Source organism: Pan troglodytes, chromosome 5, assembly GCF_028858775.2.
Source record: "Pan troglodytes isolate AG18354 chromosome 5, NHGRI_mPanTro3-v2.0_pri, whole genome shotgun sequence".
Classification (NCBI taxonomy): domain Eukaryota; kingdom Metazoa; phylum Chordata; class Mammalia; order Primates; family Hominidae; genus Pan; species Pan troglodytes.
Genome location: NC_072403.2, coordinates 109,058,389 through 109,077,362, shown reverse-complemented (window position 1 = coordinate 109,077,362; position 18,974 = coordinate 109,058,389). Strand labels below are relative to the sequence as shown.

At 37.6% G+C, this 18,974-nt stretch overlaps 2 protein-coding genes across 14 annotated transcripts in view; one reads left to right on the top strand and one right to left on the bottom strand.

Moving 5' to 3' along the window:
• Positions 1-4,050, top strand: part of MMS22L (MMS22 like, DNA repair protein) — a 151,255-nt gene extending 147,205 nt beyond the window's left edge. The window contains exon 25 of the mRNA XM_016956023.4: positions 3,849-4,050. Coding sequence (XP_016811512.3) covers positions 3,849-3,954 — 106 coding nt within the window. The 3' untranslated portion in view covers positions 3,955-4,050. The remainder of the gene's footprint in view (positions 1-3,848) is intronic.
• The window catches only part of KLHL32 (kelch like family member 32), a 244,703-nt gene that overhangs the window by 4,052 nt on the left and 221,677 nt on the right, over positions 1-18,974 (bottom strand). For 12 of the 13 annotated variants that reach the window (XR_010158111.1, XM_054686153.2, XM_063813292.1 and 9 more), the window contains 3 exons: positions 9,200-9,258; positions 5,717-5,909; positions 3,919-4,013 (listed from right to left, as the gene is read on the bottom strand). Coding sequence is in view for 12 of the 13 variants with exons in the window: in XM_054686153.2 (XP_054542128.1) it covers positions 3,919-4,013; positions 5,717-5,909; positions 9,200-9,258 (347 nt within the window). In the remaining variant the exon portion in view is untranslated. Of the gene's footprint in view, positions 1-3,918; positions 4,014-5,716; positions 5,910-9,199; positions 9,259-18,974 lie in introns of those variants that run through there. The other variant, XM_054686157.2, reaches the window with a different exon arrangement.

Sequence of the window (18,974 nt, the reverse complement as noted above, 5' to 3'; positions counted from 1 at the left end):
AAAAAGAAATAATAGTAAATGAAGATAACAGTAGAGGTGATCTAGAAACACAGACTAATCACTTGCACACTTACGCAGCTGCTCCTTTATGTGCCACTTGTCATCCATGGCACACAAGATTAGAGTCAAACCTCTGTGACAGACATTAGTTTACACACCCACTAAATAAACAAGAACACCTTCACTTTCGTCAGTAATCTATTTCCATTATTTTCCATGAGTGTTTATTACTAACAAGTCCAAATCTCAACCTAAGAGTATCTCTGCTTTTCTCTTGTTTGGGTTGTCCTTCTGATGGATAAATAGTCTGTGCTAAATCAGAGTAGTAGCAGGAAATAAAGTATGCTTTTTCAACATTGGACATGCTTCATCCCACTGTGGTTGAATCCTACAAATCACAGTTAAATGAGCTTGGATTAGGGTCCAGAGGGACAGTTAAGTGAGAAGTTATTGGCTGGTACTTTTGAGGGCAAAAAAAAATTAGTACTTCCAAATGTTAATAGAACAATCTCAGAACTATTTAAGTACGACTTTCATTAATCAGCCATGCTCTTGGATTAATGATTTGTGGATTAATCTTGGACCAAATATTATACAGATTTGTGACTGATGACACAAAAAATTTAAACCTTTATATTTTTAGTATGCATATGATTTTTCCCCACTATGCTTCTGTACTTCTCAACCCACTGACATACTTAGGAATTTCCACTGTTAAGCATTTTCTCATAAATACTATTCCAGTCTCCCATCATCTTGCCTCTATTGGATGTTCTTTAAGTAGTAAAGAAGTGGCCTACTTTTGAACATGTAGCTATTCTCTCCAACCATCAATTTAATTTATTACTGTTAGTGTATTGAAACCAATTGTTCTATAGTCATCCATAACATTAAAAAAAGGAGCTTTAGTTCAGAATGAATGATAATATAGCCTGTAACCAGCTGTCATTAACTAAAATGAAAGATACATGTCACTATCCATGAATACCTCTATTTCAAACATCTCTTTAAGTGATAATCCATATGCTTATAGGGATACTTATTACCTATTAATAGTAAAGGCTCTTAGTAACAAATCGTCCAGGTGCAGTGGCTCACGCCTGTAATCCCAGCACTTTGGGAGGCCGAGGTGGGCAGTTCAGGAGTTTGAGACCAGCCTGGCCAGCATGGTGAAACCCCGTCTCTACTAAAAAATACAAAAAATTAGCTGGGCATAGTGGCACATGCCTGAAATCCCAGTTAGGAGGCTGAGGCAGGAGAATGACTTGAACCTAGGAGGCAGAAGTTGCAGTGAGCCAAGATCACGCCACTGCACTCCAGCCTGGGTGACAGAGCAAGACACTCTCAGGAAAAAAAAAAAAATAATAACAAATTTGTCTGTGCTTTGTAGGACCAGTGTGCCAGCCAAAGGAATAAACACAGTATTTGCCAAAGGATTGATTCTGTTCATCAAAATGGCTACTGGAACACAGAAATACCCATCATGCTGACTTTTATTTAAAAGCAAATATATTAGAATATATTATTGTACAATCTCAGAGGTGAAACTTATTCCACTAATACAGGTGTTGACTTAAAAAAATAATTGAATCCCCTTTGATAATCACCATAATCCTGAGGATACTCTCAAATATCCTCAGTGGTTTAAAATATGCATTTGTTTACCTCTTCATTTCTTGTGGATAGATTTGTTTGAAAACAGCCAAATGTCATTAGCAATTAATTAGTGTATATGATTAGTGATCATTTACAGAAAAATTCTTTGGTGACAAAAAACAAATGATGCGACTATGAAGTTTTTTTTATTTAAGTTTCTATGTCTTACAAACTAACATTCATGACTGTTAACAAAATATGAGATGTGGAAAAAATGTGCACTATGGCAGCACTCTGATCTCCTAAACTTGATACATACAGCATTTTCTTTATTTCCTCATTATGTTATGATTTCCACTCATTTTCTATTCCTTGAGCTAATCTGATACTAAAACTAGTAGAAATATGCTCATAAATGTATTTAAAATTTACAATTTTATTTCATGATAAACCCAAACTTACTTCCATTGTGCAAGTGATCAAATGAAGGGTCCCAAAGCCATTTAAAAAAACAGTGTTCCAGCACTATAGAGAACTGTTGCCCAGTTCTGAGTTCTACCAATTCTGAAAAGCAAAAAATAAAAAGAAACCTAAAAGACTATGAAGGACTACCAAATACATGCTTGGATGAAGACTAGAAGCACTCTTTGAGAGAAAAGTTTGTTCATTTGTTGTTATCCGAAAGACAGGACGAAGCTCTAGTCCAAGGCAGCTTTCCATTAACTAACTAAAACCAGTACAAGGCAGCCTTCAGTGAACTCCCTTAAAGTCTTATGTGGCTCTTCATGTGTGTGTGGCTTTGATAATTCTTTTCTCCTGTATTCTTGTTTCCCAGTTTATTAATTTTCTCTCATCTTTATCATCTCTCCTCTTCTACTTTCTTTGAGATTACTTTTTGGTTCATTTTCTAACTTATGAAGCTATATCTCACAAGCTTTGCTGTATATTGTTTTTATTATCACAGTTCTGGGAATTTTTTTGAGTTCCATTATGACTTCTTCTGTAACCCATAAGTTATATAGCAATGTGTTTTATTATTTCCAGTTATGTAGGGGTTTTTTTTTTGTTAAGTTCTAACTTAATTGCATTGTATTAGAGATACATAATACTAAACAATACTTAATTTTTTTAACTAAAGTTTTCTTAACCCTAACCCTAGTACATGACTGGTTTTTGTAAATGTTCCATGTATGCTAAGAAAAATACAGTCTTTCCAACTGCTCAATCAGAACCCATATCCATTCAGACAAGCTTGTTAATTATATTTTCCATATCTACCTTACCCTTGCTGACTTTTTTATCTTCATCTATATGAATAATAGAAGTACTTTAAATTCCCCAGACAAACCTCTGTCAAGACAAATCAAGAGAAGAAGAGACAATATTATGAATGTAAAGGGAGATATAACTAAGGATAACACAACAACTATATGCTAGCAATTTTGAAAACTTAGACAACATGGAATTTTCTTGAAAATATATGTACTTTATGAGATGTGACTGAAAAAGAAATAAAAAGGTTGAACAGTTCTGCAACTATTAAAGATATTGATGCAGTTGTTAAAAATCTTCCCATAAAGATGCGATTAGATAATAAAAGTAGTTATAAGGATATACTTTTCTGGAGGTCAGGAAGAAAGGTCAGGGCTAATACATGTCAATATTTTATCAGAGAACATGTAAAAGAGAAAACTATGGTAATAACTGTAAAATAATAATAGGAATAATACTATGAATGTGTCTATCAATGAGGGCTATTGCTCTTCTGAAAGGTCCAGCTGGCAACTTGCCCAGCCTGGGCTGCTCATATGCTGATGCACCAGGGCTATTCTTTGGGACAGAGGCTGTCCCTATCAGACCAGTCATAAACCACTACTGCTCACAGCCTCTGCCATGAAGGAAGAACACCCTTGTAGGTGGCATTTGTGGGAATGAATGAACTGTAATATAGAAAATAAGGCAATGGTGTGGAAAGGAAGTATTTGTAAAGCTTGGGGGATGTGAAGGAACTATTGCCAAAGATTTTTAGAATTTTTTGGTTTATGAGAAAGGGAACGCTATCCCGGTTTCCCAGTTTCCAATATATATTACATATATTTTTCAAAATTCATCCTCATTTTTATTTTTAATAGGGCTCAATAATTTATTTAGGCATCATTTTTAGGATACAGGATGAAGTTTAGTGGCTGAACTAGTTGCACAAAAAACGGGACGTTAAGGCTCTTTCTAAACATAAATATCTCTTTCTTCAGTAGCAGCATTGCAAAATGTAACCTCGCTGAACCACTTGAACAGACTTCAAAAGGAACTTCTACCACTCACCTGGATACAAGCCAGAGGCTCATTTGTCCAAATTGAATATCCACCAACTAAATATATTCTCCCATTATGGACAGCAACTCCAGATTCATTTTGGCCTAAAGTAAAGAGAATTGAATAAAAAGAAAAAAAATCCATTTCTTACATATTTTAATTAACCCTTTTGCCACTGAGGGATACAATTTTCCTTTGTGGCACATTTGTATACTCCATGGGATTTTTGCAGCAACTAATCACTGCCTCCCAGTACTCAGAAAAATTAAGCACTATTTCTCAGAGAATGAATCTGTCGGGTCAGAACCAGGCCAAAACACTTATTAGCCAGCCAAGTTAGTAAGTACAGCATTAAATACAGCAATAGTAAGCCATGTAGAACTGAATTCTATGCTATGTCACATGCCATTAATTTACAGTGGTGGAAATAAGGTATATTATAGAAATGCAAACACATCTTCTATACCCGCAAATGCTTTTTAGACAAGTGCTTACATTTGTAAAGTAACAGCTGCAACCCCAAGAAGCCAATAAAGCAGAGCCATGCCCCTAGCATGCCCCAAATGAAGACAAACGGCAGAAGAGATTGATCAACTTGCTACCCTACCTTTCTTTCCATACCCAACATTTTAAAGATTATATTAAAGTTCCTGAGCTGGGACCAGCCTGGATAATCCCTAGATGCTGACACGCCAAAATGATGAAAGGTTTCCCCTCCCATTTCAAAAAGAAGACAGAATAACTCACTACCACATATTCTTCCCTGGAGGCCATCACAGAGTGAAAGAGTCTCTTTTTATTGATGGGCTGACACAGGATTGACTGGGGTAATAAATAAGCTGGATCTTACAGCAGGCAGAATCACAGATCCAGAATCGAGGGCCTAAGGTACCGCTAAAACTTAGAGAGTTTCTAAGTCCTTGTCCAGTGGGCCTCAAAAATCATTTTGCAAAAACAGGAGCTCAATACAAGCATCTAAACCTCTGATTAGATTCCCAGCGTTGCCTCCCCCAGCAGCAGCTGCAAGGGATTGAGTGCCCACTCAGCATATTAAAATGTCTTAACCCAACCTACCATTTTCAGTTTGTGATTTTTCCTATTATTTGAGCAGACATGGAAGGGATCTGATCACTTGTAGATGTTAACAATGCCAGCTGACAAGGGGGAAAAGTTATTCACTCCATAAAGAAACATGAGGGGTAAGTTGTTCACCGTGTTACTTTCATCCTTTTTTGGGATGAGGAAGGTCCATACCTAATGTTGCTCTGTGGTAAATGCTTGGATGGGTATTTGTGGCCAGAAATGCAGCTAAACTCCTGTGTACAGAACCACTTAAGGGTTTCATTTCTAGGAGAATACTCCCAGAAACAATACTTGACAGTGACAAATAATGAAGACCATGCTCCTAAACTCCTGAACTCACAAGAAATAAGACTAAAAGCAGTGAGAAGTAAACAATAAATTCCTTCTGTAAAGAGTTATTAAATCCTTCAGTGTCTGGTTCCTCCTACTTGTATCAGAGTTCCATCTTAACACTGATGGATGATAATGGACTTGACATGCCTCTCAGCCATATGAGGATGTGCATAATGGTAGTAATATAGGCCCTGAGAAACTAGATGCTCAGCTACCTAAATGAGTCCAGTTTTGTTAGAACATAAATGATACACACCTTTCTGGTTAATAAATGCAGGTTCTTCTACAACTATGCACTTAATATTTAGTGATGCCCTAAAGATGTCTACGAAACAAGTTTGGTGACTTCTTGAATCTACTTTTCCTGATTTACTTAATCAAAGGTACTTGCCAGTCAGCAGGTTGAAATTACAACGTGTCCACTGGTCAGTGTCTATGTTGTAAGAATCTATATGGCGCACAAGGATCCGGTCATTATTGTAGTCTAGGTCATTGCCTCCAAGAACATAAAGCTTCCTTTGTACAGCAGCCATGGAATGGTAGACCCTTCTCTGCAGCATGGGGCTACGGCTTATCCACTTATTCTGAAAAAAGAAATTTAAGTGTATTCTGTTAGTAGAAGACCTCCATGTCAGAAAACAGCAACGAGTGCCTCATAAGTAGTGAGAACCCTAATGTTTATCAATCAATAGATCAACATTCTGTTTGAATGTTGTTTATATATATTGAAAGGTATGGGCTTCTTACATGAGAACAAGTACAAAAGAGCCACATATTCCAATTGTTTTTTGCGATTTACACATGGCATCTCCTCTAGTTTGTGTTGCATTTTATAGTGCATTTTGAATTACATCAGGGGAACATTGAAATTTTCATGATGTTTATCTCACCCAATTCAGAGAATTTACTCATGCAAATTCATTAAGAGTGAAAGCACATGGCTAGGTATACTGTATACAGTAGTGCAATGATTAAGAAAATAGTTTCTGGATCCAGACTACCTGGGTTTATAACTTGTATGTGATCTTGAGCAATTTACTTAATATCTCTGTGCCAGTTTTCTCATCTGTAAAATGGGGATAATAATGCCTACCTGATAAGCCTATTGTGAAGATTAAATGAGCTAATACACATAAAGCACTTAGAAAAATGCACATGAAAAATGTTCAATACATATTCATTTTTTCAAAATGATGTGATGATAATCATTGGGTACCTCAGGCCGCTAGATAAGCTAGGGTAATGGCTTTGCTGTTCTTTCCAAAATTAACCTCCTGAGATCAGTGGAAGAGCTAAGATTTGGTTCAGCAACAAACCACCCACACTTCCTTTTATCAGCCACCTTTAATATATTAACAGTCACATCTTTTGCCAAATTGGGAAAGGTTATTTCTAGGAACACATTTATTTGTTTTGGTGGAAGACTAAGTTTTGTTTTGTTTTGTTTTGTATTTGAGACAGAGTCTTGCTCTGTTGCCCAGGCTGGAGTGCAGTGACATGATCTCGGCTCACTGCAACCTCCGCCTCCCAGGTTCAAGTCAATTCTTCTGCCTCATCCTCCCGAGTAGCTGGGATTACAGGCAAGTGCCACCAAACCTGGCTGATTTTTGTATTTTTAGTGAAGACGGGGTTTCACCATGTTGGCCAGGCTGGTCACAAACTCCTGACCTCAGGTGATCCACCCACCTCGGCCTCCCAAAGTGCTGGGATTATAGGTGTGAACCACCACACCCTGCTGGAAGACTTTTTTATATGATAACTTTAGGGAATAGTGAAACCTTCAATATTTGGTTCCTGTTCACCCTCAGTAATGGGAAGAGTATGCCCAACCTTTCTTAAAATAAGGCTCTCATTGTAAAATTAAATGAAGACCAAATATGACTTTAATTTTAAATCTCAACTAAGTAATGGACAGATAAGTAAAGAAAGTAATGGACAGGTAAATAACCCTAACAGTTTTCTTTCTACATAAACACTAAGCATACAGGAAGAACCCAGATTCCTTTTTGCCAAGAAAAATTTGGATTTCGGCCAGAAAAAAAGTCATACGATGTTTTGAATACATAGAATTTCACCATTTCACAAAACTGTAAGGGAAGAAGCAAGACACAACAACAATAAACATTTTGTATAAAAATTGGTCCACTCACTAATAGGCATATAGACTAGCTCTTTTAAAGATACACTCAAGAAAAGAAGTGATTTGTACGGCTTGAAAAGCTTGCATTTATCTGTTCCCCCATTCGAACATATAATAAGAATTTCCTTCCAATCAAATGTCTTCTTTAATAAAATAGTCAAGCCTGCCTTTCAGCTATTTTGCTAATATCTATAATACATTACACATGAATGTATTTAACTCAAAACTCTGAGGACGCTTTTCTTAGGTGTTTTCTATGAAACAACCCATTACAGTATTAGGAATCAATGTTTGCATTAGCAGTCCAGTCCCCTGCCACCAGACTATGGATGCCATCTGGTTTGCAAAGCCTGCCTGCATCCCCTGATTATATCTTTAGCTTCCTTCACTGCAGTGCCTGCCAGGTGAGCCACCAACCGCTGCAAAGGCAAAGAAACAGAGAGGCCTGGTGGGGTCATTCCTAATAAGCTAGCATGTGAATACTAATCAGTGGTGGGGAAGCAGAGGTCACCCCAGCCTGCCTGTTGGCAGGTAGCAATGTGCTCTGTGGCAGATGGCAGGCATTATCGACTCTCCACAAAGGCCTAGAAGAGAAATAAGCACCAGGGCTGAATGATAGAGTTATTGAGATTCTGAGCAAGATGCAAGCAGATGTGATGTTTGCCAGTACCCACCGTAAACAATATGCCAGCAGAATTTTTTAAAAGAGCATGTGTGTACAAACATGAAACAGAACTCATTTGAGAAATGTTAACACCTTCTTCCTCTTTAACCACGTGTGCACCAAACTCAAGCAACTGCAATTAACGATCCCTCTTGAGACAGCTGACCCATGGACATTTGGTCTCTGAAATCTACAGCTTCTAATGACATCAGGAAACACACTTTGCAAAGAGAGAAATGCCTTCATTAAATACAGAATCAAGTAATTGCTAAAATAAAAAGATACCAAATACACTGAGTCCACTAGGGACATAGATTTGGTGGCCAGTCCCAACCCAGACTGCCAAAGCCAACCTGTTGGGTCATATCCCATTACGTTCAGCTGATGAATATTAAGCCTACAAATCATTTTGGAATACCGTCATAATCAAAAATATTTACATTACCAAAATCATAGAAATGGCAAAATTCAGCAGACAATTGCCAAGGTTCATCCATATTTTAGTATATGGAAAAGAGAATAAAAATACTTCTTTTGGGGGAAAATAGTAATTGGGTGTACATGAAATGTAGACAAAAGACGGTACAGGCACCATCCATATGCATATTCAACCCCCAGCTGTTAGATGAAAACCCTTCAGATACTTCTCATCTCTCAAATTCTTCACATACTTCTACTTTAGACTTGTCCTAGATACTGTTTTAGGTCATTTGGGCTATACTAAGTTAATACTTGTTTTTTAGAATAAGCCATAAGCATGATCCCCTCCTAGAATGGCAGCCCCTTCCAGAAGGATGTTGCAACAGGACAATTCAAATCATTTCTATATTATGCAGAACTCTGAAAGGGTGATGTATTGTGTATAGCACAAAACTAGAGGAGCTGAAATGTTTTGAGTAACAAAACAAAAAAAGAAACCAAAAAGCAGTTTATTCAGATGCTTCCTTTTCTCTATATAAGCTTAAGATGCATATCTGTGTGTGTAGACTTGGCATTCCAATTACTAATTACTCTGGAATCTTTTAAAATTCATTAATTAAGATAATGAGGTGTTCTTATATGATTCTTACCTGGTTAGGTTCATATACCATTAGCCTGTTCTGATATTGTGCCGTATTAGTTACTCCACCTGTAATGGATTAACATGTGTTAGAGCTTTTCATGAATAAGAAATAGGATATTCCAACATAAGAATGAGATACAATTAAAGGAAAATTAGCTACTGCTGAGGATCTGTTTGTATACCCTCATGGTGAGCCCATGACATAATTAAGAAGCTTATTGTTGAAGCAGTTTCATTTTCAAGAAACATTTCAGAAGCAATCCAGTTAAGAGCAAGCAACAAGTATGCTGACATTACCAAGAGGACCCCAATTCTGACAAGCTGTTCTGCATGGCCAGAATGAGGGGCAAAGTATTAGGGAGTGAGAGTGAACATAGTACACATAGACAAATCTCTATACAATTTATGCCAGGGACATAGTTATATGGAAAATCCTTGTCCTTCACTAAACTGTCAATTTCAAAGCTCTAACATCTGTACTCTAACACAGTGATATCTTGATATCTCTTGATATTACTTATCAAAAAATATCTAAAGCCAGTGCTGTCCAATAGAATATAACAAGAGCCACATATGCAAGCCACATATGCAATGATAAATTTTCCAGTAGCCACATAAAAAGTAAAAAGAAACAGTGAAATTAAATTTAATAAATTTTATATACCCCAGTATAGCCACAATTATCATTTCAACATGAAATCAACATAAAAATTATTAAGATATTTTATATATTTCATATTCTTTTTTTCATACTAAGTCTTCAAAAGCCAGTGTATATTTGACACAACGCATCTCAGTACAGATTAGCCATGCTTCAAGGATTCAATAAGTCACATGGGGCTAATGGCTACCATACTGGGCAGCACAAATCTAGGGCTCTTCAGTGCAATTGCTATTGTGGTGTACTCTTTCGAAGCCCTCTTGACAACTGCTTAGATCTAAGAGACCTGAGACCCATCTAATCAAGAACCACTAAAAAATCATCACACTTCCAGCTAAGTTTCTCTTATTTGTCCTCATACTTCTTTTCATACTTGTAGTGTATACTGAGACCTGTAAAACCCAGAAATTATTCATTTTGCTTTAAGTTTTACCATTAAGTGGAAAAACTCTAAAAAAAAACATAAAACAGCATAGTAAGAAAATATCACCAATAGATATTAAATGTTAGATAATAAAATATCAAGGATATGGGACCAAAGAAATCTATCTTTAGAAATATTGCCTTACATGTAGTTCTAGACACTGGTGTAAAATGAATAATATTCTTATTTTAATCAGTATCACAAAGAAGCAGCTAATTTTTCAATAAAGATATAAAATTAAGCCAGACTAAAAAAAGTTTCCTACTAGAATTATTTGAATTTAAAAAACAAACACTGTTAAAATACTGACCAAGATGGCCTTAACATTCCCCCAGCTTAACTAAACTAAATAGGTTGCTTCCTGACTCTAGGCCCCTTGACCTCCCTTTTCTTAGATTACTTACTTTAGAAAACTTGTAATCATAACTTCTTTCTCTCCCTCTTTGAGATGTAAATCATTTTAAAAGCTGCTTGCCGAGTTTTATAACCCAATAATATCTTCCTTAAAGTCCAGAGAGCCATCCCTTTGAAATGTAATCATCAAGGAAGATAGTGCTCTATATCCCAGCCTCTATGGGAAGGTAGGACGGTAACTTTTTTTTTTGAGACAGAGTCTCGCTTTTGTTGCCCAGGCTGGAGTGCAATGGCGCAACCTCGGCTCACTGCAACCTCGGTCTCCCAAGGACCCTAACTGTGATAGACACCAATTTGCACCAAACACAGATGGCCTAATCACAGAGACCAAAATTGTCAACTCAGAAATAACTGCATGGGTACAACACATCCATTAATCAAGCTCCTCTGAAATGTTCTTCAGTACTTTTCTACTAAATCACCCCAGTGCTTAAAAACCATCCTCTTAAAAACTTTGCTTAATAGAATTGATTTCAGACTGTATTCTGATCTCTCTCTCCTATTGCTATAGTCTTGAATAAAGTCTTCTTTCTCTGTTTAACCTTATCTGGTGCAGTTTTTGCTTTGACAGTTCAAATACTTTGAATAGGTCACCACCATCAACTACATGGCTAGGAGTCAAGTCAACAAGAATCCAGAGGATTAGTGTCTAATCCTTAACTGAGCTGGAATAATCAATCAAAACTAATGGATACATAAAGGGGAAGGAACCTATCCAGGCCAATCATTACTCTCTCACTCAACCCCAGGAGGGAGATTATATCTTTCATATAATTGGCTTTGGCTATTATTAACTAGAGGACTATTTTTAAAATTCTCTCAGAAGCTTGAAGATTTAAGATTTTAAAGATCAACAAAAGCTTTGTCTGCAGAGAAATCCACAAAGAACACAGACATGAGCCTCCTGCCCTCAAAGAAAGTCTTCTCTGGATTTCTCATCGAATATCTCATTTTAAAAATGAAATCAGAGGAAAGGAAAACACACTTAAGAAAGCTGAGGCTGAAATGCCTATATAGTCAAGATGTGTGTCAAAATAAATATAGGGTTGTGTTTGCTTTTACTCCCAACCTTCCCTTTCTTGTGTGATTAAAAACAGAATGTTCAATAATTCTTTCTCAGCATAACCACACAAGAATAATTTAATCTCTTGAGACTTCACAAGTCTTCAGGGTTAAAATAATTGCTAGTGCTTTTGATCTGAGCCATAACCACCAGATTAATGTCCAGCTTGCCTACAATCACTTCTCTAACTGAAATGGAACCGAGGGCAAAGCTCCACCCATCATTTAAAGACTTCAAAAGTTTCTCTACTTGTTTTAGAAATATGGGACATAATTAATATCTACTGTGGTAAACTATCTGTTTTATGACACTATTTGAAAATACTTACACTACTGTATGTATCAGACTCTGCCCATTATAGATTAAACATACAACCAATGGATTAGAATGTAGCTATTACATCCCCTCTCCCAAGCAGGGCATACAATTTATCTCTATGCTTTTCAGAATTATTATTTACTGTCTTCCACAAATGCATCTATAATACATTTTCTTCTTAATCTGCACTCAGTAATTAGATTCTTTACCCTTACATACAAATTTTCACTCAAATGACAATGTTTAGAAATGAGATATTAAGTTACTAGTTGGGAGTAAAAATTAAAGTCCCAGTTATTTGATATTAATAGATTCCCTCTAGAATGTTAAACCACAGGAGGTGCCTAACAAACCTAGTGCTGCAATTTTTGCCAAGTCAGGATTGCAAAGAAAAACCTTGGAAACTGGTTCTCTTGCCTTCCCCTTTGAAATAATTTACAAATGAGCATATAAATAAAAATCATTTTTCTCTCAATACTAAAATACATTTTTAAAAAGCATCCCAGTTTGCAGCCCACATTTCTTTAGCAGTGTTACTCATTTGCAGGGCTTTATCATTACATTCCCTTCACATAACACTCTTCGCTTTTAGATTAATCTGCTGAAATGAGATGCTAAGGATTTGCATACAGATTTGACTATACAAAAATAGATATGGAATTAATAACAGTCTCTATATGTTTTAATTTCTCCTAGACTGGAGTACCCTTGCCTGCAGCAGTATTCCTGGCTTTGAAAGTCATCAAGCTGATTTGTCTGCTCTGGGTTACGATGCCACATGCTGCTATACTGTCCCCTGCAATCAAAGCACTTGCAAAGATAGATTCCATGCCTTCCTCTATCGAGTATATTTTATAGATTGGCAGTTTTGATCTCCCTCCCCCACCCCAGGGGGGATAATCTGCATCTTAACAGCTTTCTATAGATACATCTGTCATTAAATATGCCATCTCATATCAGCATCCATTTTTAAAACCAAGTTTTCTCTAACTTTGAAGTGCCACAGTGAAAGTTAAGACTTTTCAGCCAAAATTGAAAATGAGCAACCCTGTCTTATACTTTTGAACTGTGACTTAAAGATATACTGCAAGGTCCCCCAAAGTCAAATAAGTCTTTAAAAACTGCCAGAAGGAATGAAAAGTTACCACCATGCTACCAACAGTGAGAAATGCTTTCTATCATCAAGACAGGAGAAAAGCATTTTTCTTAAGCTTCCCTGTACAACTCACCACAAAATGTTGTGACAAATGGATGAGTGCATACTGGAGAGATGACAAGCGACTGCCAAACAAGCAACCTTTGTCTCTGCTACTGAGATCACTGACTCTCAAACTCATATTCTACTCAAAAGCAACAACTGGTCAATGCCGGCAGTGCTCATAAAATAGAGTGTGTAGAAAAACTGCTCTCATTGTACATGGTCAGACTGGGTCAAGTCTGATGGCTCTGCTAATTTTTTTTTTAATGACAAAAAATACCTCTGTTGGTAAATAGAGTAAACTCCAGGAGTAGATGTCTACGGGTCGTAATGCAGTGCTAACGCACTACCAGGACAGAGTGGGATGCAAAGAACTGATCCCCACACGCAGGGTGGAGGAGCATGCTCCAGGTTGGAATTCTGCCAGCAAATTCAGGATTGAGGAAAACCATCTCAAGTTCTCTGCAACTGTCTTGGAGACCTGCAGTGGCCAGGTTCACACTAGTCTAAGGGAAGAGTTTCAGGACAGGCTGTGGCATTAACATGGGTCCTACATGACTGTATCCTTGGGGAAGCCATTTAACACAGCCATGCTCAGCTTCCTCATATGCAAAACAGTGATGATGATACATTCCTCATAGGTTTCAGATGAACTACAGTGTACAGCATAGAGACAATCCACAGAGGGAAGTTTGCTACAATCCTGTAGCTGTTTATAAAAATTTCTTACCATTTCCATAAACTTTCTCCAGTTCTTGAAAGACTATAACTTCACGCTTACAATTTAATTACCTAAAGAACAAACTGCCATTAAGTGCAAGTTCCTATTAGTCACTATTTAGAGGGCTACACTCATTGTTAGCCCTTAAAAGAAGTAATACCATAGGAACATTTATAATAAATGCAAAACCAAACTTACCTATTTTTATATGACATTAGACTGTCCATATTTTCTGGATGTTTATAATACTAAACAATTACAGCTAAGAATATTTCTACTAAGTTGGCATCTTGAATAGAAGCATACATAATCCATGCATTAAATTAAAACTAGTATCCATGTTATTTCTGTCATACTTGAGGAACCCACACAGATGATGGGTACTTAATATACTCAAAACCTGCAAAGTCTCTAATTTACAAAATACCTATAAAGGCAGGGTTGCTGCATTTGAAAATAGAAATTATGTCATTTAGAGCAAATAGGTACAAACTTGTGACCCAGAAATATGTAAAGTATGCATTATGTATTGTTTTAAATAAATGAAATGATAAAATGGGGGTGAAATCAACCATGATGCAGATATCAATTAGATTCACCTGCCCTTTTTAATCTCAATAATATTCACTCTAACTCCCATTCCTCATTCTGTAGAAAGTTGAAATCCTGCCTCCAAATATTTTTGCACATTCCCAGCAGGGTCAAACTCTCAAGGCCACCTCTGTCTGTCTTTCATGTCCCAGCTTTGCTGTGCTCTTGGATCTTTTATCTCCCTTCCACCATCAGCTAAGTTCTTCAGCCATTCCCTATTTCTATGGTGTAGCTTTAACCATCTTCTCTCCTCTTGGGAATAAAGCAAATGATATTGTTCACATATTCTTTAGTAGAACAATACAGCTCACCATTTAGTTTACCGTCTTTTACTAGACCCATCTAGTTAGACACAAATCAATCATCTAAACGAAGGGGGTTCTCTCCGTGAGAAGAGTTTTGTAGCCAATGATTTGGACACTAAACAAAACAAAACAAAACAAAACTTTACAACACCAATTTTAAAGGCCATTAGACTCCTGTAGTATGTAATTCTTTCAGAAAAAAATTTCTAATCTACACCAAAGTATTTTAGAGTAGTTCCATTTTATCACCTTTCTCTTTACATTTTAAATTATAGAAACTGAACCGTAAAATCGCAGAAAGACATTATGTGTCTCTTCTCTCCCCTGAGAACGATGGACAGTTAAGCAATTAAGGACAATCAATGATTGTTGATTCTAAACAAATCCCCAGATAGCACTCTGCTTCTGTGTATCATTTACTTTCAGTTTTATGCCATTTGGAAGTTCTTTTTTACAATTTAAGCATCTATTTTGCAGACCTTCACTGTCATGATAAACAACTGGTAACCTGTGTGGTTTGGTGGGAAAAGCATGGTCTAAAGAACCAGAGACACAGAGTTCAAATTCTAACTCTGTCAGCTATAAGCTGTGTGATCTGCGGAGTCATTTAACCTCTTCAAGCCTCATTTCCTGGGCAGTGATGTGAGGGTAAATCAACAAAGTGCAACTTATTCGGGATACAGGTAAGACAGTTTAGGATGAAAGCTTTGTTAATTATTTGGAGAATGTAGGTGATCTGATTGCTTTCTTTCCTTTAAATCATTTAGCTCTCTAACAAGCATTGTAGAATACTACATTTCTGTTTGTTTTCCACCTCAGTTCAATACTAGAGTAGCTTTGTTTTCATCTCTTTCAGATGGGGGGTAGGAAAGATTGGGGCACAAGTGAAAAAAAGAAAAAGTAACTTCTGGTGGCAGCTGGTTGCTAGGATCTAAAGCAACAAAGATTTAATTCTTCATGGACATTCTAATTCACTAGGAACTTTTAAGTGGATGTGCCAAGTTATCCACCTCCTAACCTCTACCAGGCAAGTGGCTTCCTCACATCATGGCCGCCTCCAGGGACAACAAGGGGGCATTCTCTTACTACTTACTCCCACAACACACACTTTTCTCCCTCAAGCAAATCTTCAGCTCTTGCCTCTCACCTAACTGAGATCCTAGCTTGCTGAACTCCTTCCAGGAGGATTCTCTGGACTATTCCAGTCTCATAACCTTTCATCATGAGTGAATCCACAGATCTGCCTTCTTCAGTCCTCTGCTGAGCACCATAAAACGACAGAAATTTGAAAACAGAGCCACTACAGTTTTGTGGTTTCCAAGGTTAGTGTGGATTCTGAACACCTATTTTTCTTTACCTGTTAATTCCCTCTGTTTTCTCTCAGAGGCTTATTCCAAGGTCACTCTCCTCAGGCCCTCTACTTAGTCCTGACAGGCACAATCTCGACAGACCTGTTTCTCATTTGAATCAATCTACAAGAAACCTCCTCAGGTTCCTGCCCCTCACCTGTGAGCTTACCTAGGTTCACACCCATAATTATCTCCTTCCCTCCAGGCTTAAGGGTCCTTCCCTTCTCATGTTCAAGACCTAACCCCTGCCCAGTTCCTTGCCTTTCAGGACACTGTCTGTTTTCAATATTGTATCCTCAGGACTCTTCACTGTTCCTGGTACCTGGGAAATGCTCTCAGCGTTTACCAGCCAAATGGATGCCCCTCCTCCCTACACCTTCAATTTCACTCTCTTTCCTTAGTAATATATATGCTCGGTGCACTTGCATCCTTAAACAAACAAAATCCCTCCTTCACCTCTGGATTTCGTCTTCTAGCTACTCAGCCAAATTCCCCTCTTGCTTCCTTTTCTCAGCCAACTCCCCTCTTTCTTCCTTTCTTTCCTTCTTAATCTCCTTTATTCTTACTAAAGCCAAAATGCTATTTATTAATTTATAATGAAAAAATGAGGCTGTTACATGAACTAAAATATGTGAACAACTAAAAACAGCACATTCTCTCCCTATATGTATACAGGAAGCCAGACTGTTAATTGGAAAGTTGTCTGATAAGCTCAGATTCGGGGAATGAAGTTTAGAAAATATGCTTGTTCATTAGTATTAGACTAAGAAAGGCTTTATCCTAACTTTTTGCCAAAGTAGTCTGCACCTGGGGTTTCTATTTCCTCACTTTTCAATCATACCTTAAACTACTGTATTCTAGTTTCCACCTTCTTCCAATTCCCTGAAACTGCTTTCACTACAATTTTCCCAATTAAAAAATGCAGTGGAAATATTTTGGACCTTGATATCCCTGTAGTGTTTCCTAAACTTCTGCCCTTAGCCCCTTTCCAGACAAACTCTTATCCATCTCTCTTGTCACACTCTCTGCCTCCTCCTCCTATTATCTCACTTAGATTTGCTCTGAGAAACCAAAGGAAAGATCTTCTCTCTGAGTCTGAGAAGAGGGGGTTTTGAGGAAAGTGAAGAAGTTCCAGCCAGTGAAGGAAAGGGGTGAGAGAGTAGCAGTAGGGGATAGAGAGGGCTGAGAGTGCCACTGTGCGTGATGTGCTGAGAATATACCCATACCAAGCCCTTCTGCTAATTGTCCTCCTCCCACAGGTAGAGCCACCTAGGTACAGGGACAGAACAAGCAGATTACTGGGTTTGTCAAACACTGCATGTTTCCCAGAGGACAAGATAATTATTGAAGTGATTGGACCATGAAGTTCAAGTGGGAGGACAGGGAGGAGTTAATGGATAATAGAAAGTAGCCAATGGACCCGCAGCTAAGTTAGGCACCCCCAGGGTTAAAATGATTCCTCAATTATTTTAGGTGCTACCTTTCCTTCCTTCTGCAATAGTCACTCCCTGCTTTGCACTACTTTTGTACTTTGGAAAGACTTCTGCTGTCACCCTCTAATTACCTGTTTAAAAGTCTGTTCCCTCTACTATATGCTACTTTAATGCTCCAGCACTATCCCGGAACAGGACTTGGAGAGGTTAGGAACTTGAGCTCAGCATCTCATCATGGATAAGAAATGCAGCACAAGTTTTGTGTGTGTGTGACCACGGTCTGTGGTCTCAGCTTACCACAACTCAGCCTCTGCTATGCCTGCTGTTAGTTCCCAATATTTTGTCTACAATTCTTTTTTTTTTTTTTGAGATGCAGTTTTGCTCTTCTTGCCCAGGCTGGAGTGCAGTGGTGTGACCTCGGCTCACTGCAACCTCCACCTCCCGGGTTCAAGCAATTCTCCTGTCTCAGCCTCCCAAGTAGCTGCGATTACAGGCGCCCGCCACCATGCCTGGCTAATTTTTGTATTTTTAGTAGAGATGGGGTTTCACCATGCTGGACAGGCTGGTCTCGAACTCCTAAACTCAGGCGATCTGCCCGCCTCGGCCTCCCAACGTGCTGGGATTACTGGCGTGAGCCACTGCACCCGGCCTTTGTCTACAATTCTCAAGATGTAAGTAAAACAATATCTGCAAAAAGATAAGGCAATTATATTTTTAAATGTTAATAAAATTTTACATTATTTTAATTAATACTAGAAAAACCCAAGTCCTGTCAGTAGCTTTGAATAAATTAAAGTTATTTAAAATGGGGCAATGCAAACTTCATATAGATTTAATCAAGATGAAAATACACATAGCTTCTAGGGAGTTAAGCCTTAACAAATGTCCTTTCCTTAATGAAATATCTGAAAAATTATTTGATTGCCAGCTCCTAGAGGGCAGGAAGTATGCTTGCTAAATTAATTTCATGTATCTGTGACTCAGCACTATACTTTACAAGGATGTGGCATTCACCAAGAGAATCAAGAAAGCACTAAATATTGCTTTTGAGTAAATGCAATAACATTTGTCTTATTTTTATAGTTTTAAAGCACTAACTTTGCAGTTAGCCTCTTATTTTGCTATCATTTGATGAAAATGAAAAAAATAAGCTGTTCTTCATGATGAGCTCAGGATTAATTTTCCCTCACACACACAAAAAGGTTCTTTTTAGTAATTCACAAACTATACCTTCCAACAGACAGCATATATTTTAAAAACACAGCTGTAGGATATTTAAGAGCTTATTTTACCTTGGTACTGTGA